This window comes from Ceratotherium simum, chromosome 26 (genome assembly GCF_057802395.1).
Source record: "Ceratotherium simum simum isolate JZ-2026a chromosome 26, ASM5780239v1, whole genome shotgun sequence".
Taxonomy (NCBI): Eukaryota; Metazoa; Chordata; class Mammalia; order Perissodactyla; family Rhinocerotidae; genus Ceratotherium; species Ceratotherium simum.
This window is the reverse complement of record NC_141925.1, coordinates 43,576,114-43,598,402: the sequence shown is the minus strand read 5'-3', so window position 1 is coordinate 43,598,402 and position 22,289 is coordinate 43,576,114. Positions and strand designations below refer to the sequence as shown.

Here is a 22,289-nt window from a genome sequence, read left to right as displayed (position 1 = left end):
TGGGTTGCCTCAGTGTCCACTTCTTGCTCATCCATGGTCTCTCAACACCTGTGTAAGCAACTCCCTGGAGTAAATGCCCTGTCTGAAATAACTAGTGTGGTTTGTTGTCCTGCCTGAACCTTTTAAATCTCAGAAAGAAGAAAACGTGAAATGAAAGCAATACATTCCCCAGGATCTCCTGCTCCTCCCAGCCCCAAACCCAGCTTTGGGGAAGTCGTCACTCGGCCTTCCGGGGCTGCCACCTCTGCCCCTGCCCTCTGCATCCTCCGCCCACCCTCACCCGCCCTTCCATTCCTGTCTTCCCACCAGGCTTCTAATCACAGAGCTCCTCTCTCGTCCTATTTCCTTGGGGCCCTCAGACACATGCTGCCACGCGGGCTCTGGGGGGAGCACGGAATTGATTTTATTGTTCTGAGTCTGGGTTTGTTCCTCAGACACCACGATTCCCGGACGGAGGTTAGTGTCCCACCTCTCTGAGTCGTAGTCCCACGGGCCTATTTAGATTGTTTTCCAGGTTCAAAGTGCACTGAGAAGGCTTCACAGTTTTGCTACTTCCTAGACGCTCAACTGAAGCAAAGTGACAACATGGCCCCCCACCGCCGCCCGCCAAAAAATAAAACCCCAGCCCCCGGCAGCTGCTGCTGCAGCCGTATGAAAAAATAATACAAACTCTTCTTAAAAAATAGATTACACAGAAAGAACCCAGAGGACAGAGGGGCGTGGGGAGGCGTGGGCAGGGGCTGCGGGGGAAGGCTTCAGGAGGGGCCCCGAGATGAACGTCGGGGGCTGGGGTGCCGGTGAACACTTGCCTTGTCCACTCTGCCCAACCTCCCTCTGCTGCTCCTCCCAGCAGCTCTGGCCCAGGGGCCCTCCCTCCTCCCGAGGCCTGGGACCTGCTTCTCACTAAAGTGGCTTCAACAAAGAAACGAAAAGACCCAAAGGAAGAGGGCTGCTGCCTACCAACGTGGACACCCCCCGCAGGAGCAGCCCTCCGTCTGCTTTGGGGGTTTGGATAGCTATCAATATCTGCTGCTACCTAGACCCCCCAGGGGTGATGGGCCCCAGACTTCCCGCTTAGCTGATGGGAGCATGGCCTCTCCCCTGAGACACGCCCTCCTACGTACCCAGCTGTGACAGGGCACGGGCTGAGCCGTTCTCTAGCCTAGCCTGGGAGGAGCTGCAGACAGGTGGAGCGTGTGCAGGACGGCCGGGGCGGCAGGCGCGGGACGGGGCCAACGCACACGGGCCCGCCAGCTCATGCAAGAAGCGGGATGGGGTGGCCCCCCAAGACAGAGGTAAGGCAGGGCGAGGTGATGATGTGTGTGCAGCCAGGCCAGCTCTGGAGCCGGGGACAGAGACAGGGCAGGGGCCACAGCCCTCAGGGTAGAAGAAGGCAAGTCAGGGCCTGGCACTGGGGAGGGGTCTGGGTGCCTGCTGCCCTGCTGAGGGCTCCACACTCGGCCACCTCCTGCAGAAGAATCTGGCGCGGGGTGGATTCTCCGGAGGTGGGGACGGGGGCAGCCGGGCAGGCCGAGCTCAGTCAGGGACTTCAGGGTGGGCAGGCAGTCCACTCTCGCCACGCCGGTAGGCCTCCCAGAAGCCCCTGTCCAGCTGCTCCAGATGTGGGCCGAGTGGCAGGTGGCCGGCCACGTGCATGCGGAGGGTCTCCAGCCACTGCTCCAGCTTCACGAAGGAGGGCCTAGGGCGACAGGCAGTGGGACGGTGGGTCCTGGCTCTGCTGGGGACTGGCCCCACCCCCCGGCTGAGCCCCTCTGACTCACCTCTTCTCAGGGTCCAGATCGCAGCAGCACACGGTAATGGGGAAGAAGCTCGGGGGGCAGTTCGGGGGGCAGTAGCGGTCCAGGAAGCCTCGGACATTGAGGCCGAAGTCCATGGTGCGGGGCAGATAGTCAGGGTCGGCACTCACCCGCCCAATGATCTGTCCAGCACGAGGCCCAGCTGTTACTCAGGGGCCCCTGGGGCTGGGTGCCACCCAGGGGGGTCTGAGGGCAGGTCACACCGGGCCTGGTGCCAGCCTGCCCACCACACCCCCCAAGGATGCAGGTTGCTGTGGGCAGCCCCGTTCCCAGGAGCCTTCTTGGCCTGGGGCCCCAGCAGACTTCAAGCCTGCAGCCTACGAGTGTGGGGAGTGGAAAGGAGCCACCGGGCCTGAGGCTGACTGCTGCCCACCCCTGGACCTACCTCACACAGGACGATCCCAAAGGAAAACACGTCCACCTTCTCATCGTAGCTGCGGCCTGCACAAAGAGACTGATCATCAGCAGGTGAGGCAGGGCCAGGGATGCCAGCCAGCGAGGGTGCCAGTCCAGGGACGGGCAGCTGGATGGGTGCCCTGGTCAGCAGGTCGGGACCAGAAGGCAGATGCCAGCAACCTCCTGGTTTAGGCTCTGCCCCTGACCCCACCAGGGAAATCCTTTGGGAGCCCTGGGGTAAGGAGAAGAGCCCCGGGCAAGGGGCTCCAGGCCCAGCTCGGTCACTGGCCAGCTGTGTGACTCTGGGCACGTCATGGACTCCGTGGTGGCCCTGAATGATAACCATGTCAAACCCTGGAACCTGTGAATGTTACTTTATCTTAAAACAAGGTCTTTGCAGGGGCCAGCCTCATGGCATAGCAGTTAAGTGTGTGCGCTCCGCTGCTGGCGGCCCGGGTTCGGATCCCAGGCGCGCACCGACGCACCGCTTGTCAGGCCACGCTGTGGCGGCGTCCCATATAAAGTGGAGGAAGATCAGCACGGATGTTAGCCCAGGACCAGTCTTCCTCAGCAAAAAGAGGAGGATTGGCATGGACGTTAGCTCAGGGCTAATCTTCCTCACTAGAAAAAATAAATAAATAAAATAGGGTCTTTGAAGATGTGATTAAGGATCTTTTTTTTTTTTAAAAGATTTTTTTATTTTTATTTATTTCCCCCCAAAGCCCTAGTAGATAGTTGTATGTCATAGCTACACACCCTTCTAGTTGCTGTGTGTGGGACGCGGCCTCAGCACGGCCGGAGAAGTGGTGCGTCGGTGCACGCCCGGAATCCGAACCCGGGCCGCCAGCAGGGGAGCGCGCGCACTTAACCGCTAAGCCACGGGGCTGGCCCTAAGTTAAGGATCTTGAGATGAGAAAATCCTGGATTATCCAGGCAGGCCCTAACACAAGTGTCCTTATAAGAGAGACAGAACAGGGGCCGGCCTGGTGGCGTAGCGGTTAAGTGCGCGCGCTCTGCTTTGGTAGCCTGGGATTCGCAGGTTCGGATCCCAGGCACGCACGGACACACCGCTTGTCAAGCCATGCCATGGTGGCATCCCATATAAAGTGGAGGAAGATGGGCACAGATGTTAGCCCAGGGCCAATCTTCCTCAGCAAAAAGAGGAGGATTGGCATCGGATGTTAGCTCAGGGCTCATCTTCCTCACACACACAGAGAGACAGAAGAGAAGACAACACAGAGAGGAGGAGATGGCAATGTGAAGAGATTGGAACGATGTGGCCACAAGCCTGGGAGTGTTGAGACAGCCACTGGAAGCCAGAAGCAGCAAGGAATGGATTGTCCCCTAAAGTCCCTGGAGGGAGCACAGCTCTACTGGATTTTAGGAATTCTGGCTTCCAGAACTACGAGAGAATAAATTTCTGTTGTTTTAAGCCACCTAGTTTGTGGTAAATTGTTACAGCAGCCTTGGGAGCTGAGCTAGACTCTCTGAGCCTCAGTTTCCTCATCTGTAAAGTGGGAATAACACCAACCACCCACGATGTCAGCAACAATCGTACAGCCACTCTCATTTACTGGACGCTGATGAATTTACAAATCTCATCTAATTCTCACACCACCCCTTAAAGGTAGGGACTGTTAATCCCACATTACAGGTGAAGTTGTGGTGGGGGGCTATGCTAACTTTGGTGGTCAGAGCCAGCACTGAGATGCCCCAGGGTCTGCCTGCCCTGACCCTGTGTTTGCACATCACCTGCCTGTGGGGGGCTTTATAACCGACCCCCGGGCACACACGAACCACTGTGTGACAGGCCTGATAAAAAAAAAAAAAAATTGGTGCGGGAGAGAAAAGACCTGTGCTGGGCTGAACAATGGCCTCAAGAGGTCCACGTCCTAATCCCTGGGCCCTCCCCGGGACTCTGCAGGTGTGACTGAGCGAAGGCTCCTGAGGTGGAGAGATGGTCTTGGACTTTCAGGTGAGCCCCACGTAATCACGAGTCCTTATGAGGGAGGGAGGAGGATCAGGCAAGGAGCTGTGACGAAGGACACAGATGTCAGAGGGAAGACGCTACGCTGCTCGCCTTGATGGAGGAAAGGGCCATGAGCCGAGGAATGAGAAGCCTCTAGAAGCTGAGAAGGCAAGGAAACACTCTCCCCTGGAGCCTCCGGAAGGAGCCAGCCCTGCTGACACCGACTTTAGCCCAGAGAGACTGACCTTGGACTCCTGACCTCCAGAACTCTACGGTAATTTCTTTTTAAGCCAAGTGTATGGTTATGTCACAGCAGCTGTGGGAGACTAATTACAGGACCCAAAGAGGAAGCTGAGGGGCCGAGGAGGCTGGGGGAGGCCGGGCTCAGGTGGCTGCAGCTCTGCTGGACCCCAGGCCTGGGGCACACGGCGAGCGGGGTCGCCCACTCACCGGTGATCATCTCGGGCGCCATCCAGTACGGGTTGCCCACCACCGTGTAGCGCTTCCTGCGGTCTGGCTTCTTGAGGCTTCGCAGGTCCTCCGGCTGTGGCTTCTCGTCCACCATAAGCCGTGCCAGCCCGAAGTCGGCCACCACTACATTCTTGTTCTGGGTGACAGCGAAGCAGGTGACACTGAGACACGCTCCTGGCACCACCTACTCCTAGCCTGGACCCCACAGCAACCCACAGCAGCCCAGAGAACACACCTTGGAGCACTCAGTGTGCCCAGCAGGGCCCTGGTGCTGCTTGCTGTGGTAAGAGGGCAGGAATTCTAATCAGAGACCCAGGCCCTGTGCTTGGCACGTGACAGCTTTTCTCTCTTAATCCTACAACAACCTGGTGACGTACATGCTATTTTTATCCCCCCTTTACAGGTGAGGTGACTCAGGCCCAGAGGGGTTAAGAAAGTCGCCCAAGGCCACCCAGCAGATTGGCTCTACTGTTTTAGGTTTGTAGCAGCCCCTCCCAGGGCCCGGCCAGGAACCCTACAGAGTGGAGATGCCGACTGCTGTGTCTGCCCCGCAAGATGGGAAAATCAGGGAGGGTCCTCTTGAGAGAAGAGGGACAGGTGGGGAGCCTTGGGGCATCACTGCCCAGTCAGGGGGCTGTGGAGGTCCTCCGCGCCTGGGCCTCGTAGGCTTGGTGTCAGGGCCCTGGAAATCTGGACCCTACTTGCCAGCCCCAGGACTGGCTGCTGTTGCGTGGACACTGAGGAGCGGGCACAGAGAGGCCGAGGCAGCAGGGCCCTGCCAGGTGGGGGTTAGGACCAGGCTCGTTCTGCAGGGAAGGACCCTGAGCTGCCTCTGGGAGTGACAGAAACACGGATAGTTACCTACAGAAAACTCTACAAAGACAGTAGATATGGGGGCAGGGGAGGGGTCGAACGAGCATCCCTAGACCACCCTGATGGGACTGCAGGTGACACAGCCCCTCTCAGGGCTCCACTTCCTCAGGTGTAACACCAGGTGGCAGGTTGGTTGGGGCGGAGGGCAGTCGTGACCCAGGATCCTCAGACGCCCGAGGAATGGTTCTTGAAGACCAGGGTCCACCAGGACTATTCAAATGCTGACTCCTGCCCCAGCCCTTTCAGAAGACCTGAGGTAGGCTCAGGACTTTGCTCTTTTGATGAGCCCCGCTAATGGTATGGGGGTCCAAAGATGCTGCTACGGGAGAGAGCTCCAGGGAAGCAGCCAGGGCGACCACTGGATTCTTAGAGGCCCCCAATGGTAGGCAAAGGTTTGGGTTGTGCACAGATGTACCCTGGGGACAGGAGGGCTCACGATGCTCATCAGATTCTCAAGGGATGGCCCCTGCTGTGGGATCCAGGCTGCCACAGGCCACCCTCTCCTCACCCTGCCCACCACACTGGCCGGGCCCTGCAGTGACGCCCACAGCCAGCAGGGGCAGTCCGAGCCGGCTCCCCAAAAGCCCGTGGATCCAGCCTGGCCCACCTCTGTGATCACTGCTCACTGCTCCCAAGAGCCTCCTGGACATTCCCAGAGGGCTGAGACCCTCACATGAGACCCTCCACGTGAGCAACTCATCGCTTCCTGAAGGTCATACATTTGGGTCTTTGCACGTGCTGTTCCCGCCACCAGAAACACTCTTCCTGTACTCAATTCACTTGGCAAACACCTGCCTGGGGAATCTCCTCCTCCAGGACTGGATCTCAACCTGCCTGTAGTGTGATGAATAGTGTTCCCTCCAAAATTCATGTCCGCCCAGAACCTAACTGGTTATCTGGAAATACCCTTATTTGGAAATAGGGTCTTTGCAGATGTAATTAGTTAAGATGGGGTTATACTGGGTGAGGCTGGGCCCTAAATCCAACGACCAGTGTCCTTGTAAGAAGAGGACACAGGGGCCAGCCCCGTGGCGTAGCGGTTGGGTTCGTGCGCTCTGCTTTGGCGGCCAGGGGTCAGCAGGTTTGGATCCCGGGCGCACACCAACACACCGCTTGTCAGGCCACACTGTGGTGGCGTCACATATAAAGTAGAGGAAGATGGGCACGGATGTTAGCTCAGGGCCAGTCTTCCTCAGCTAAAAGAGGAGGATTGGCATGGATGTTAGCTCAGGGCTAGTCCTCCTCACACACAAAAAAGGAGAGGACACAGACACACAGGGGGAAGGAGTTCACGTGAAGACAGAGCAGAGACTGGAGTGATGTGCCAAGGAACGCCAAGGAGTGCCAGCAGCCACCAGAGGCTAGGAGAGAAGCGTAGTCTCCCTCAGAGCCTCTAGAAGGAACCAACCCTGCCAGCATCTGGATTTCGGACTTCTGGCTTCCTGAACTCTGGAAATACATTTCTGTGTCTCAAGCCATCCAGTTTGTGGTACTTTGTTATGGCAGCCCCAGGAAACCAGTATGCTGCCTCTCTAGCTAGGTATGGTCAGTCACTCCCTCCTGCCTTCTGTGGACTGCCTGTGGTCCCCTAAATCACCACCCCTTAGACCCTGGGCTCCCTGCCCCCCACTTAAGTATGTCCCCCCAAAGCCTCTTTCAGGTAGCCTGCCCTGACCACCCCGGCCCACACGTCCAGGCCCTCCTCCAGACCCGTAGCTGTTGGGGCCGCCTGCTACAGGCCTGGCCACTCTGCTGTGGGCTGTTCTCAGTGAACGCCACGCTCACCACCCTTTACCGTTTACACAATCCTTTCTCCTTCACTGATGTATCATGCCCTCCTACAGCCTGGCATGTCCGTGCCGGGGGCGGAGCTATCCCGCCAGTAAATGGCAGAGCCAGGTCTGCCTGCTTCCTGGCCTGGCGCTGCTTTCCCACAGGCCAAACTGGAGCGGGAGGCAAGCCAGGGACCCCTGTTCAGGGAAGGCCCCAAGACTGGGAGTGCGGCCAGCAGGGCTCCTGCTGCCCGGGCCCGGGCTGCTCACCTCGCGGACCAGGCAGTTGTGTGAGTTGAGGTCCCGGTGGATGATGTTCATGGAGTGGAGGTAGGCCTGGGGGGGCACGGAGTCAAGAGGCAGCTGCGCGGAGGGACCCAGAGGCTCCCACCTCCCTGCCCGCCCCCACCAGGCCGTCGGGGTGCTCCTCCTGCTGTCCATTCAATCCCCTCCGCCCTCTCTCGAAGCTTCCTTGTGGCTTCATTTCTAAACCCCTCGTGGAATTTCAGGTTAGCGGCAGACCATGTTTTATACGTGGGGTCGGATTTTTTTTATACCCAGCCCACGCTCCCGGGAAGTGAGAAGCAGAGCATACTCACCATCCCTGAGGCAATATCCTTGGCAAAGCTCACCCTCTGACTCCACGGGTACTGGCTGTCCTGGGGGTGGAGAGAGATGGCCACGAGGGGCCACAGGGGCCACAGTGGCAGGACAGTTGGGTGAGAGAGGCAGGAGGGGGCAAGCGTCCTAGAGGGTGCGATGACCCCCACTCTCCTCCGCACTCACCCTTCTAAGGGATGGGGGTGAATAATTCAGAACAATTTTCTAACAGAACTGATTTCCCACAGTAAGAGGGGGTATACTCCTCTATAGTTCCTGATCCGCCTTCTCTGAGAAAAAAAGCTCTACTTATTTTCTACAATATCCTATTCTTTGAAGTTATTTTCTTTTTTTTTGTGAGGAAGATCAGCCCTGAGCTAACATCCATGCTAATCCTCCTCTTTTTTTTTGAAGAGGAAGACCGGCTCTGAGCTAACATCTATTGCCAATGCTCCTCCTTTTTATTTTTTCCCCAAAGCCCCAGTAGATAGTTGTACGTCATAGTTGCATATCCTTCTAGTTGCTGTATGTGGGACTCGGCCTCAGCATGGCTAGAGAAGCGGTGCGTCGGTGCGCGCCCGGGATCTGAACCCAGGCCGCCAGTAGCGGAGCGTGTGCACTTAACTGCTAAGCCACGGGGCCAGCCCTCTTTGAAGTTTTTAAACAATCTGAAGCTACGCTCACAGCCAGGCCAAGACAGCAAGGCCCGGTGAGGCTGCCCGCAGAGCACCAGCCGCTAGTCACTTGGGAGAGCAGGGCTCTGGGCTCGACCACGTGGGGAAATGCCTGTCTGTGGCCCCGGCCCCTTGGAGACCTCAGGTGGGAGGGTGAGGATGTGAGTGCATTAAAGATTCCAAGTGCAGCGAGGGAGTCCACGTGGGCGCAGCCCAGCATTTCCAGGCTGTGGATGACCTCAGCACCCCTCCCAAGAAGTGACACCTGTCAGGAGCCTGCAGGGACGGCCTCTGGCAGTGCCAGGCAGTCCAGCCCAGGGAGTGAGGAATCTGCATGGGAGGGAGCAGGGTCCTGCAGTCTCAGGGGCACTGGGGTGGGGCAAGCCCTGGGGCCCCGGGCACTGTCAGCAGCGCCAGAGTGCTGGAAGGCTCCCCTGCAAGCACTTCACTCTAAAGACGGGTGTGTGATTTTATCCAAGCCCTTAAAGAAAGTTCTGAATTTTCTGGAATGTGGTAAATAGTAAAAAGGATTTGGTTTTGCCAAAAGCAAAACCAAGGCCCACCGCAGAGAGGAAACGGAACGTGCCCCTCCTCAGGTGTTCCGATCTATGGCAGGTACGGCCGGGTCGGGCTGCTCTGAGGCAGGACTGGCACCCGGCAGGACAGCTGACGGTCTGTGTCTCCCCTCGGCAAAGGTGCCACCCTTCTCTGGGCCCCAGCTTGAGTGGGTAGCTCCCTATTCGATTCAGAGTCAGAGTTTGGAGGACCCTGGAGACCAGAGGCCGATTCCCACTGAAGAGCTCGGGAGACTGGGGCCCAGAGAGGAGCTGGTTGCCCAGGACCCCACAGGGGAGTGGCTGGGACGGGGCAGACAGCGGGCTCGGCCCGGGCACTCACCATGCTCTTGATGATGCCCCGGAGGGTGCCCCCCTTGATGTACTCGGTGATGAAGTTGAGCCTCTTGTCCTTGTAGAGCACCCCAATGAACTTGAGCACGTTGGGGTGCTCCAGGCATCGCATGACCTTGACCTGGCAGGGTGCAAACAGGCTGGGCCTGGGGCTGTGCCCACGTCTCCTCCTCCCTTGCTGTCCCCGAGATGAAGGTGCCTCCGTGCCCCTGTGGGCCCTTCCACACCCGCAGGCCGCTGTGCTCTTTGCTTGGGCTGCTCCCACCCTGAAGGATGCCCTTGCCCCTCTCACCCTCCTGGAAGATACTTTCTCTTCCTTCAATGTGTGGCTTGAGCGTCACACCCTCCAGAGCCCTCTGCCACCCCCGCTCAATCAGGGAAGGGGTGGGACCACGGCACGTCCCACAGTCCGACCCGCTCACTGACCTCCTTGAGGAAGGTCCTCTGGGTCTCCTCGTCAAACCGGATCAGCTCCTTCATCACCATCACCTCACCCGTCTCCCGGTGTGTCACCTGTGTGGGGACAGCGGGGCACGAGACTCAGCACCGACAGAGCCTCTGCTCTAAGCCTGCCTTGTCGGAGGCCCCATCCCCACCCAGGACTGCCAGGGTGACGAGCAGAGGGCCTCCAGCGCCTCACAGACATGCCATGTGGTGCTCCCGGCCCCCTGGAGGGTGGGACCTAATTCCTTTACAGAGGAGACTCAGGGAGGTTCCTAACAGGGCCCAAAGTCACCCAGTTGGCAGGGAAAGGGGTGGCTGGGGCTTGGGTCCAGGACCACCTGACCCAGAGGCCATCTCTCTCCTCTGCTCTGCTGGGCTGTCTCCTGGAGGCCAAATGGCGGGCTCTATCAGACACTCCTCCCCTGGCAAGGGGACCAGGGACAGGGACTGTGGGCCAGGGCCTGTCTGGACACATTGGCAGTCTGGCTGGTACCTTTTGTATAATCCTGAACTGTCCAGCCTGGTCACAGCCAGGTGACGTCAGAGCCAGGGAAGGGTTCCTATCTCTGCCAGGGGCGGGTGGGAAGGGGTCAGCAGCCCAGAGGCCATGGAGGGCTGGCATCAGCCTCAATATTGGGCCCCAGGGGAGGGAGCCTTCGGGGTCAGTCTGGCCTGCCCTCCCATCCACCACCCCGAGGAGCCAGCTTCCAACAACCTCCTCCATGTAAAGCTCTGGGTCTATCTGTAGTAGGTGCCCTCTCCCTAACTAGCTCAAGGAGACCCCGGTGGAGGAGAGCACTGGCCAGGGAGTCTGGAAGCCAGATGTCCCTTCCACTATGGGTCCCTGGAGGCACTGGTGGGAGGAGGAAGGAGGACCAATGGTCACACCCAGACTGCCCCCCTGCCCCACTCACGGCCCGTCCCTGCTGGGGTACACCCGGTACCTTGATGGCCTGGCCAAAGCAGCCCTTGCCTAACACCTCCCCATGGATGAGGTCTGACGGCCGGAAGATGCGGTGTGGCCGGCAGACCACGCGGAGAGATTCAGAGCGACCCAGGTCCTTGCGCTGGGAGGCCGGGGAGCCCAGCGAGCCGGCACCTGGAGACCTGTCGATGCTGTAGCTCCTCCTGGGGAGGCAGACACGGGGCCAGTGCCACTGGGGGCAGGGGGGCACCTGGCCAAGGCCCTGCCCCCTCCTCCTGCCTGCCATGCTCCCATCTATGCCAGACTACGTACAATCACCCCGTTCCAGGAGAAGGGGGCATAAGGCAGCTCTCCTGGGGCAGTCACAGGCATCTGCCCTATCCTGACGCCCGCACCCAGCGCCCTGTTCCGCCTGAACCCCCTGTTTGAGGCCTGCTCTCCTGCAGGTGCCCTTGGTAGGAAGGTTTGTTCTTGGCCTTCTCTGCTGGTGACCCTGGGTCAGGTGCTCTGTCTCCCAGCATTCGTGTCCCAAGCCTTGGGGTGCAGAGGCAGACAACCTGCCCAGGATGCCCATCCCCTTGCCATACAGGTGGTCCTGCAGAGTGGCCTGAGCTCCAAACGCAGCCAAGGAGGAAACCCATGCCTTCAACATTGCTATTTCTTAGAGTAAAGGCTGTCACCCCAGAAAGGATCCCCCCAGAAGTCTTTACCAGGAGTCCTGAGAGGCCCCACAGTAAGTGGAGTGAGGACCAGGCTGCCTCTGGTTTTCTTCCTCGTGCCCCCCCGATCCCTTCAAGAGGGATCCCCAGCACCTCCCACCTGGACCACTGCAACAGCCCTCTAGCCAACTCTGGTCTGGGGTACCCTCCCACACAGGGGACCAGAGTGGTCTCTGTGAAACACATCACTTTGCTGCCACACCCTTCAGTGGGGTCCCACAACAGGCGGACAAAATCCAAAGACCCCTATCACATCCGAAGCCCCCCCCATTAGCTTCTGCCTCAGGCCCCACCCTTCCCCAACCAAACGATGCTCTATCATCCTGAGCCACTCGCCTGCTGCTCTGGAAGCCAGGGTGCTGGTCCACCCTGGACACACTCTGTATCCCCACTGACGGAGCTGTTCCCTACTTCTCATTACCTTCCTCGTTCATAACCCCCAGCACCACTTGCAGGCCTGCTTTCTTGCAGGGCTGACTCCCCATCAGACTGCGAGCGACTGGAGGGTGGGGACCAGGTCTCACCCCGCCGAGGCCCAGAGCCAGTGAAAGTACCGAGATACAGCAAGGCGAGGGCTGACTTACAGGATGGGCTTCTGCCGGGCAGAGCTGCCCGCCTCCCCAATGGGAGTGTGAGCTGGGGAGCTCAGAGGGCTGGGCTCAGGCTCCAGCCCATGGCCCACTGTGTCATGGGGGTCGTGCTCCAGAGTCAGCTGGAGCAGGCGGCTGGTTTCCTGGATCAGCAGATCAATCTGGGGACAGCAGATGTGTGGACAGGTGAGTTTGAAGCGGTGGGGATGAGGGTGGGGGAGGGGGCAGGCAGGAAGGCACCACCTCCAATCCTGCTCGCCAGACCCTTGGGGCAGACCCATACCTCGTCCAAGGGCACGTTCCGGATGGGCGTGCCATTGATTTCCAGGATCCGGTCTCCAACGTGGATGGAATTCTTCACATCTGGGCTCATGCAGCCTGGGTCCACTCTGTGGGCATAAAGCAGTGGTCAGATCCCTTCCCGCCTGTCCCCTAGAGCCCTGATGGGAAACCAAGGCCAAGGGGATCAGACTAGGGATGAGAGGGCACATGATCTTATCTCGTGTAATCAGTAGGTGGCAACTGTCCAGAACCCTGAGTTCTGATTTGGTGGGAAGAATTCTGTAATCAACTACTGATGTCTGCCATGGGGATGAAATCGGAGAAAGGTGGCACACCCCTAGGTATTTGCTGCCCCCTACTAGATGCTCAGGGGCTCCTGTTCAACAGAGCACTGTCTCTGCCATGGAGGGCAGACCTATCTTCCAACTGCCTGGTAGGCTTGGGGCAGATCCTAAACGCGTCCAGATACACTGACTTCCTGACTGACGCCTGAACCTGCCCTGCAAGATGAGGCTAAGGCTCCCACCTCTCCGGAGTCGGCAGGAGGGGCTAGCAGCCTGTCCTGAGCCACGGGTGCAGAGTGGAGATGAGGATGATGCTATACGTTGACCCACAGGAGGGCCAACTTGCCAAATATACTTGCTTTTTTTTAACTCTTTGGTGTTAGTTATCTGGTTTTCATCTTTTCTTCACAAAAGCTTTTTAAGGAATGTTCACTTTGTCTCTGCCCTGAGATGGGGAAGGGCTGAAGGATGAGATTGACGGCTTTAAGAAAACCAGATTCCTAAAAAATTTTCATTGTCAAGAATATATTCTACCATCAACAAAATGAAAAGGTAATCTACTGAATGAGAGAAGATATTTGCAAATCATATATAACGGGTTGATATCCAAAATATATAAAGAGCATACACAACTTAATATCAAAAAAACAAACAACCTGATTTAAAAAACAGCAGAGGACTTGAAGAGACCTTTTTCCAAAGGAGACACCCAACTGGCCAACAGGTACATAAAAAGGTGCTCAACATCACTAATCATCAGGGAAATTCAAATCAAAACCACAATGAGCTATCACCTCACACCTGTTAGAATGGCTATTACCAAAAAGACAAGAAATAACAAGTGTTGGCGATGATGTGGAGAAAAGGGAACCCTTGTGCACTGTTGGTGGGATTATAAACTGGTACAGCACTATGGAAGACAGTATGGAGGTTCCTCAAAAAATTAAAAATAGAATTACCATATCATCCAGCAATTCCACTTCTAGGTATTTACCCGAAGAAAATGAAAACACTAATTTGAAGAGATATCTGCACCCCTATGTTCACTGCAGCATTATTTACAATAGCCAAGTTAAAGAAACAACCTAAGCATCCATTGATAGATGAATGGATAAGAATATGGTATATATACAATGGAATATTACTCAGCCATAAAAAAGAATGAAATCTTGCCATTTGCAACAACATGGATGGACCTAGAGGGTATTCTGCTAAATGAAATAAGTCAGACAGAGAAAGACAAATACTTATATGTGGAATCTAAAAAACAAATGAACAAATGAAACAAAACAGAAACAGACTCATAGATACAGGAAACAAACTGGTGGCTACCAGAGGGAGGAGGGATTGGGGGGGCAGGAAAAATAGGTGAGGGGATTAAGAGGTACAAACGTCCGGTTATAAAATAAATAAGTCATGGGATGTGACGTACAGCAAAGGGAACATAGTCAATAATATTGTAATAACTTTGTATGGCGACAGATGGTAACTAGACTTATTGTGGTGATCACTTTGTAATGTATACAAATATTGAATCACTATGATGTACACCTGAAACTAACAGGATATTGTATGTCAATTATACTTCAATATAAAAAAAAGAATATTCTCACATGGGGGAGAAGCTCTTCCTTATACTAGAAGGTCAAGTAATAAATGCAGAAGGAAGACCGGAGTTGGAAAATCTCCCTTCTATAACGATCACAGTAATAACTGACACAGTGAGACTCATGCATGGACTCGAGAACTGTCTGGTGAAAAGGCTGTTGGAGAACAGGACATTTACAGACTCAAATCTCACAAATGACTTATTGACTACATTACAAGGGGGAAAAACATCCTTTACAGCAGAGAGAGTGGACTGCATTAACCCAGTAATCGAAGTCGACAACCCCAATAAAGGGCACACTATATCGACACTGTATGTGTACCAGTCAGATGCACAGAGAAGGACACAGCATCACTTACGCAGCGTCAGGTCATAACCTAAACCTAACAAAGAGGACACATCAGTCACACCCAAACGGAGGGACATTCTACTTAACAACTGGCCTGTACTCTTGATAAATGTCAAGGTCACGAAGGAAAACGAAGCATCACAGGTTAAAAGAGACTGAAGAGACATAACGAGTATGCTCAGGATTGGACCCTGGGTCAGAGGCAAACTGCCATAAAGGACAGTATTGAGACAACGGGCAAAATTCAAACTGGGTCGTATATCGGATAAAAGTATCGTATCAGTGTTAAATCTTCTAAATGTCATAACTGCACTATAAGATACAATTGATAATTATGTAAGAGAATGCCCTTGTTTTTAGGAGAATGTCTGACGTATTTTTGGGGCGGGGGGGGAGAGTCAATGATGTCTGCAACTTACTCTCAAATGATTCAGTAAATAATAACAATGTGTGCATGTACATATACAAATAAATCAGTTTATACATGTATATGAATATGCATACATATATAAAGAGGGAGACACACACATACACACACCCCAAATGTGGCAAGAATTTAAAACTGGTGAACCTAGGTGAAGGATGTATAGGTATTCAATATACTTATTATTTTAGCAAATTTTCTGTAAATTTGGAAATTTCAAGATAAAAAGTTGAAAAAACAACAAATGTGTGTTCAGCGATACAGGCTTCTCATGGATATAGCCTTAAAAATATATGCCTCAGACTCCCCATCTCCCCTCCCTCAGTCTCCTGCTAAGGCAGGAGGCAGGGGCGCAGGTGAATTAAACTTTTCTTAAAATGCTGCTATGACTAAAATGAAAAGTGGTCAACTAAGATTCCTTGAAAACAAGCAATCTGGTCAGTAGCTTTTGGGCAAGCTGGGCTGCTTCTGAGAAGGGCGTGGCTCTTCGCAGAAATTGTTGGGAAAGCAGATGTTGGCCGGAGAGAATGCTCATCCAGTGAGGGAGATAGGGACGAGGCGTCAATGGCTTTCCATTTCTAAACTTCTGCCTGGTGTTCAGGGCCCAGCTGGTCTGGAGGCGCCCCATTTCTCCTCAGTCTGCCTGCTCACTTGTGTACAGAAGGCAGCTGACGGCCTGGCTGATGCTCACAGTGGGGGTGGGGACACAGAGTCAAGCCTAGCAGCATCCCGCCCCAGCACCATCCTCACTTCTCACCAATGCCTAGGCATGGTGCCTGGTACCCGGCAGCTGTGTGAGCAACATTCACTGAATTCAGTGGAAGCCGGCACTTGGCTCCCACGCCCAGACATGGGGACACTGAAGACTATTTCTCAAGGAGTCAATGAAGGCCCAGGAGAAATCTTAGAAGACTCCAAAGTATTCGACTTCCTCATTGTTCAAAGATCCCAAAGCCCGTAGAGGACGAGCGAGCCGCTCCGCATCACACAGTGTTAGCAACCGGGGTGACTCCCTAATCTTCATCCTTTCTTGCATCTCAGAACTTTTCTACCTCCTTTTGAATTTTCTTTAGGGAACATTTGATCTGCTAGTATCAAATCTCAGCTTTGTCTGCCTTAACGTGTTTTTATTTTACCCTCACTCTTGAAGGATATTTTCATCAGGTACAGGCACACCTTGGAGATAACTGCGGGTTCAGTTCCAGACCACTGCCATAAAGCAAATTATGGAGCCAAAGTGAGTCACACAAAGGTTTTGGTTTCCCAGTGCATATAAAAGTTGTTTACACTATATTGTAGTCTGTTTACACCATACTGTAGTCTATTAAGTGTGCAATAGCATCATGTCTAAACAATGTACATACCCTAATTAATAAAATTTTAGTTCTTTATTGCTAAAGAATGCTAAACATCACCTAAGCCTACAGCAAGTCGTAATCTTTTTGCTGGTGGAGGGTCCTGTAAAAAATGCATTATTTGTGAAGCACAATAAAACAAGGTATATGTTGCGAATTCTAGGTTGATGGCTATTTTTTGCTCAATGCATTGAATATGTCATTTCACTGATTTCTCGCTTCCATTGTTTTTGTTGAGAAATCAGCTGACAGCCTACCTGTCCTTTTTTGAAGGTAATTTATCTTTTGTCTATGGCCACTTTAAGGTCTTTTCTTCTGCCTTTGGTGCAGTAGTTTCACTAGATGGGGTGATCCATGGGTGGATTTCTTTTTATTTTGCTGTTTGGGATTTACTGGGCTTGAGTTTGTGGATTGGTGTTTTTTACCAGTTCTGGGAAGTTCTCAGCCATTATATCTTCAAGTATCAGCTTTCCCCCATTCTCTCTTTTCTCCTGGGATTCCAAATAGATGATTAGATCCTCTCACTCTGTCCTCCATGGGTCTTAACCTCTCTTTCACAGTTCACATCTTTTTGTGACTCTGCTTCTCTCCCCAGCTGTTTAAAATCCTACTCTACTGTTAAACCCTTGCATTGAGGTTTTCATTTTAATAATTATATATTTCATTTCTAGGAGTTCTATTTGGTTCTTTTCCAAATCTATTTGCTCTTTACTCATTTTTTCAAGCATCCCTTATTTATTAAAACATATTGAGCATAACAATTCTACACCGTTTCTGATAATTCCACTATCTGAATGTTTTGTAGGTCTGGTTCTACTTCCTGTTGTTTCTGCTGAGTCTTGCCTCCTTCTATTCACTGATTTTTTTTTTTTTAAATTTTTTATTTATTTATTTTTTTCCCCCAAAGCCCCAGTAGATAGTTGTATGTCATAGTTGCACATCCTTCTAGTTGCTGTATGTGGGATGTGGCCTCAGCATGGCCGGAGAAGCAGTGCGTTGGTGCACTCCCGGGATCCGAACCCGGGCCGCCAGCAGTGGAGCGCGTGCACTTAACCGCTAAGCCACAGGGCCAGCCCTGTTCACTGATTTTTGACTGAACTGTTCATCTTCCTGGGGACACTTAACTAAGTTAATTCAACGAAGCCTGGAGGTGGACTTCTCCAGGAAGGATCTGCATCTTACTCTGTGAGGGCCTGGGAACACTACTGGTTGGAAAGTACTTTAAACTTTTACAATTTTTCCTTGAGGTTTTCTGAAGCACCCAGGCAGATGAAGTTGGTTTGCAAGTCCAAGTTTACACATTCTCAGAGGAGATTCCCCCTCCCCTCTTCCATTCAGGTTCCAATCAGTTTATCTTACAGTTCTGCGGTGGGGCGGGGGGGGTGCTGATGGAAGGGGTGGTCTATTACTCAGTCATCCTCACCCTGAGAGCCTTGGGGTCCCAGCATAACGGGGAAGGGAGCAGTTCTCTTATGAAATGAGCTTCCTTGAGCAGGCCAGGGCTATGAGGGGCCCAGGCATTAAAGGTCTTGAATGCCGAGGCTTCAGTTCACTCCATTTAGATCTGCCCTTAAGGTGTGGCTGTCTTCAGTGTTCTGCTGAGACCTCGGGCTCCCTCCTTCACTTATTACTGACCTGGTTACTCCTATTTCTTGTTGGATAAACCATGGGTTAAAGAAAACAATTTAAATGTTTTATCTAGCATTTGTAATGGTTTTTAAAGGAAGGATTGGACCAGGAATCTGGTATACCACAGTGTCAGAGCTAGGGTCTATCTGTGCCCAAACGCTCACCCGTTCTCAGGGCCCCCAGCCCCAGAGTTGGCCACCCACCTAGAGTGTCCACAGCCACAGCCACACCAGCTGCAGCCTCGGCAGGTCAGCCACTCACCCGTGGACGCGGACGGTGTGGGAGTGCTCCGTGCCGCAGCCCGGTGGGCCGTGCGGGGGGTCGATGGACACCGAGAGGCCACGTTTGCCATGAGCTGAGGCTGGGATGGATACGAGGGTAACGGTGTGGGGCAGGTGGGAGCTGGGGGAGTCAGGCAGGATCTGCTCGATGACGGGGGTCACCACGGTCTGATAGTAGCAGTGCCCGCTGCACGAGCCATAGGTGGTGGGGACCCAAAGTGTGAGAAGAAAAGAGTGTCAGGACAGTCACCAGCATCACCACACCCCCTGGGCCCCTACCCCCCATTCCCTCTCTCCTCCCCAGGGAAGAGGGGTCCTAGCCACCCGGTGGGACTGGAAGCAGGGACTGAGCACGCCCACCGAGCCTGCCCCTCTCTGGGGCCGGCACTCTGGCCTGTTTACTCAGTCGTGCTGTAGGCCGGCCAGGCCAGGCCTGCGGATAGACCCAGTTCAGGAGGAGGTCATTACAAGGCCATCCGGGATCAAGCCATGCTGCCCTTAAATCCAGCTTTATCAGCATTGTATAAGAGTTTGACTTGTCTTGTCCCTGGTTCCTGGGGAAGAGGCTCTAAACCCTTGAACAGGAGTGTCTGTTTCTCATGAGCCCCTCAGACCACAGCTGAGTTTACACTAAGGAGATGCCTCAGGACGGGGCTCATCACCAGAAAGACCAACCACGTGACGAGAGGGTTGGGGCTCTGACCTAGCCCAACCTCCGAGGAGGGGAGGGGGCCTGGAGACTGAGTTCAACCACGTACCCAATGATTCAATCAATTATGTCTACAAAATAAAACCCCAATAAAAACTGGCAGGGGGCAGGTCTACGTCCTGATCCCATGGGGAGAATGCATAGAAGCTCTGTGTTTGGGACCCTCCTAGACCTTGCTCTTTAGGTCTCTCCTTTTTTTTTGTGAGGAAGATCAGCCCTGAGCTAACATCCATGCCAATCTTCCTCTTTTTTTGCTGAGGAAGACTGGCCCTGGACTAACATCCGTGCCCATCTTCCTCTACTTTATATGGGACGCTGCCACAGCATGGCTTGACTTGTGGTACGTTGGTCCACACCTGGGATCCAAACCTTTGAACCCCGGGCCCCCGAAGCGGAGCAGGTGAACTTCACCACCATGCCACCAGGCCAGCCCCCACTCTTTGGGTCTCTTCATTGGGCTGGTCCTGATTTGTTCTCTTTATAAAAATACTGCAGTCCTAAGTCCAGTGCTTTCCTGAGTTCTGCGAGTCGTCAAGTGAATTATCAAACCTGAGGGGGCATGGGAATCCCTGACTCTGTAGCCAGTCAGTCAGGACTGGGAGTGGCCTGGGGACCCCTGACCTTGTGGTTGGTGTCTGAAGTGAGGGCGGTCTTGCTGGGGACGGGCCCTAAACTTGTGAGGGCAGCGGAGCTGCAGCGCAGTGACCGTCAGTAAGCGAGCCGATGTCTGGGGCTTTCTCAGTGTGACTCCTGTGTCACAGTCACTTCCACACAGCCACATCTATGACATTTTTAATGACTGCCCCCACCCGGGAAGGGAAAGGGCACTGGTGGAGAAACCTGTGATATGGGTGGGCACGCTGCGCTCGGCGAGGGGCCCCGGCACTCACCAGTACAGCTTGGAGTGCTCCACCAGCGTGTAGGTGTCCCCGTCACCGATGAAGGCCCCGCACGTGCGGCACACGAAGCACTCGGGGTGGTACTTCAGCTCCCCGGCCACCTGGCAGGGGTAGGGGGCCAACCCAGCTCAAGGCCACCTGGCAGGGGGTCAGCCCCGAGCTCCTCCTCTCAGCCCCCTTTCAGAAGGGGAGCCCCAGACAAACTTCGGGGGCCTGGCTGGCCAGATGAGCTCCCGGGCAGAGCTGGCTCCATAGACAGGGGGCTGAGGGACAGACAGGCTAAGGGGCTCAGAAGGCCTGGGGGCATCAGAGCACTGGTGAAATGAACAAGAGAGACGCTAGGAGAGAGACCTGGGGCAGGGAGACCTGTGAGGACACACAGACAGACACCCTCCCCTCAGGCGAAGTGTGCGAGCGGGGAGGGCGCTTACCATGACCAGCCCCTTCGTGATGTGCTCCGAGCACCCGTGGCAAGACTCGCCGTAGCGGGCCCAGTAATCCTTCTTGCAGAAGAGCTGCCCATCCTTCTCATAGTACTGGTGCGAAAGCGACGCACTGCACTCACAACACCTGCGGCAGGAGGTGCTGGCGCTCAGTCCAGCCACTCCCTGCCCCCACCCCAGCCTTGCCATGGTCTACAGTGGCCTTTGGGAGACTTAGAAAAGGATGTCCCCCCGGACAGAAGCTGCCTGTGCTGGGGCACAGGGCTCAGCAAGTGGAGCCAGGAATGGATTTGGCCACCTTGGCCCCTCGGCTGGAAGCCTCTGTGCAGTGCACAACCTGCACAACCACCCACAGCAGTTCTGCCTCCAGAGTGTCTGGCCCACGGGCTACCCCAGGGTGAAAGGTGCTCCTCATCTGAGCTCTGTCCCCGTCACGCGAGGACAATGGCCCAGAGAGGGCAGGTGACTTGCTCTTGGTCACCAGCAGGTGGAGGGAAGAATGGAACCTGGGAGTCCAGGATTCAGGTGATGAGGCTGCAACAAACTGTGTGCCTCTCTTCTAGTCTAGCTGGCTTCCTCTCCCTGCCCCTCCCCAATGCCCGGCACCAGGGTGGGGGGGCGGCTCAGCCCACATCTGGCAGCGGATGTCGATGGAGACCTGCAGGAGCTCTGAAGACCTGTGAGTGCCAGCCCTGCCCACTTTGCTGGTTAACCTGACTCACTCCCCACAGGCCACCAGGAGGCAGGCGTGGCTAGCCTCATTCTAGAGATGAGGCAGATGAGCTTCAGAGCTTCTCAACTGTCCAAGGCCACATGGGTGGGTGCCACAGGCCCCACACAGCTACTCCCTGCTCCTCTAAGGGACAAGGCGGGAGCTCTGCTTAGTCAAGACAGGCCAGGAACGGTCAGGACAGGGGGCTCCTGGTTTCCTAGACCCCAGCCAGCCCTGCAGGTGCTGCCAGTCACAGGAAGGAGCTCAGGGGCAGCCTAACCACAGCCTTGGCCCCCACACCTTCCCCCAGAAAAGCAGTCGTGCTGTATGCAGAATACGCAGATGTGCAGGGCCATCAAAACCAGGATCCCCCGGCCCCATCACCACACGGTACCAAGGAGGCCTGGCCGGTGGGACCCCTGAAGGGCAGACGGGGAGAAATGACGCACCAGCTTCTAGGTGCTACCCCACAGGCCAGGAGCTAGACCTCCATGCCTGGCTTCTTTCCACCCAAGCGTCCGAGTGGGGTGGGGACCAGCAGCCCAGCTAAGCTAGGATGAGCAAAAGCAGAAATGCAGGATCCCCAGTGACCCGGCAGGGGCACAGGCCCCACTGGGTTCTGCAGAGCCTGACCCAGGGTCCTGGGTGCATCCTGGGTGTATGTTTGGGCCAGGTACACACTGTGCAGAGAACCCGTCCAGCTCTGCTGCCGTTTGGGCTCTCTGGGTGATGTGTCAAGGTCACACAGGGACAGGAGGACCTAGGCTCAGAGCTCAGTAGGGAAACAATCCAGGAGAGAGGGGGGCAGGGAAGACTGGAAGCTGGGTGAGACAGCCCGTCCCCCAGGCAGCCAGGGAACCCTCCGCCCTACCTTGGCCTGCACGCTCTAGCACGCAGGCACTCGCTGACTGCTCGTGAATTTAGGGGAACTAGGGAATGAGGAGCAGGAGGAGGGAGACGACAGCAGCATGAGTGCTGGTGGGACACTGTCCCTTTAAGAGGATCCAGCCAGTTCCCCATTGTCTGGGAGGCTGAGGGGAGGAGTGTGGGGGACCACAGCCAGGGGCTGGGGCGGAGCACAACAGGCCTGGGTTCAGAACCCCCTGTGCGAGGGCGTCCAGGCAGGGGGGTCTGATGAGCTGCCCATGTGCATTG

General features: G+C 55.0%; 1 protein-coding gene across 3 annotated transcripts in view; it reads right to left on the bottom strand.

The window, feature by feature from the left end:
• Positions 1-379: 379 nt before the first annotated feature.
• The window catches only part of LIMK1 (LIM domain kinase 1), a 29,070-nt gene continuing 7,160 nt past the window's right edge, over positions 380-22,289 (bottom strand). For 2 of the 3 annotated variants that reach the window (XM_087417757.1, XM_087417758.1), the window contains 14 exons: positions 20,411-20,549; positions 19,971-20,080; positions 18,352-18,558; positions 12,442-12,547; positions 12,153-12,319; positions 10,869-11,052; positions 9,907-9,993; positions 9,470-9,601; positions 7,898-7,957; positions 7,569-7,634; positions 4,633-4,789; positions 2,203-2,258; positions 1,782-1,939; positions 380-1,699 (listed from right to left, as the gene is read on the bottom strand). In XM_087417757.1, coding sequence (XP_087273883.1) covers positions 1,537-1,699; positions 1,782-1,939; positions 2,203-2,258; positions 4,633-4,789; positions 7,569-7,634; positions 7,898-7,957; positions 9,470-9,601; positions 9,907-9,993; positions 10,869-11,052; positions 12,153-12,319; positions 12,442-12,547; positions 18,352-18,558; positions 19,971-20,080; positions 20,411-20,549 — 1,792 coding nt within the window. In that variant the 3' untranslated portion in view covers positions 380-1,536. The remainder of the gene's footprint in view (positions 1,700-1,781; positions 1,940-2,202; positions 2,259-4,632; positions 4,790-7,568; positions 7,635-7,897; positions 7,958-9,469; positions 9,602-9,906; positions 9,994-10,868; positions 11,053-12,152; positions 12,320-12,441; positions 12,548-18,351; positions 18,559-19,970; positions 20,081-20,410; positions 20,550-22,289) is intronic. The other variant, XM_087417759.1, reaches the window with a different exon arrangement.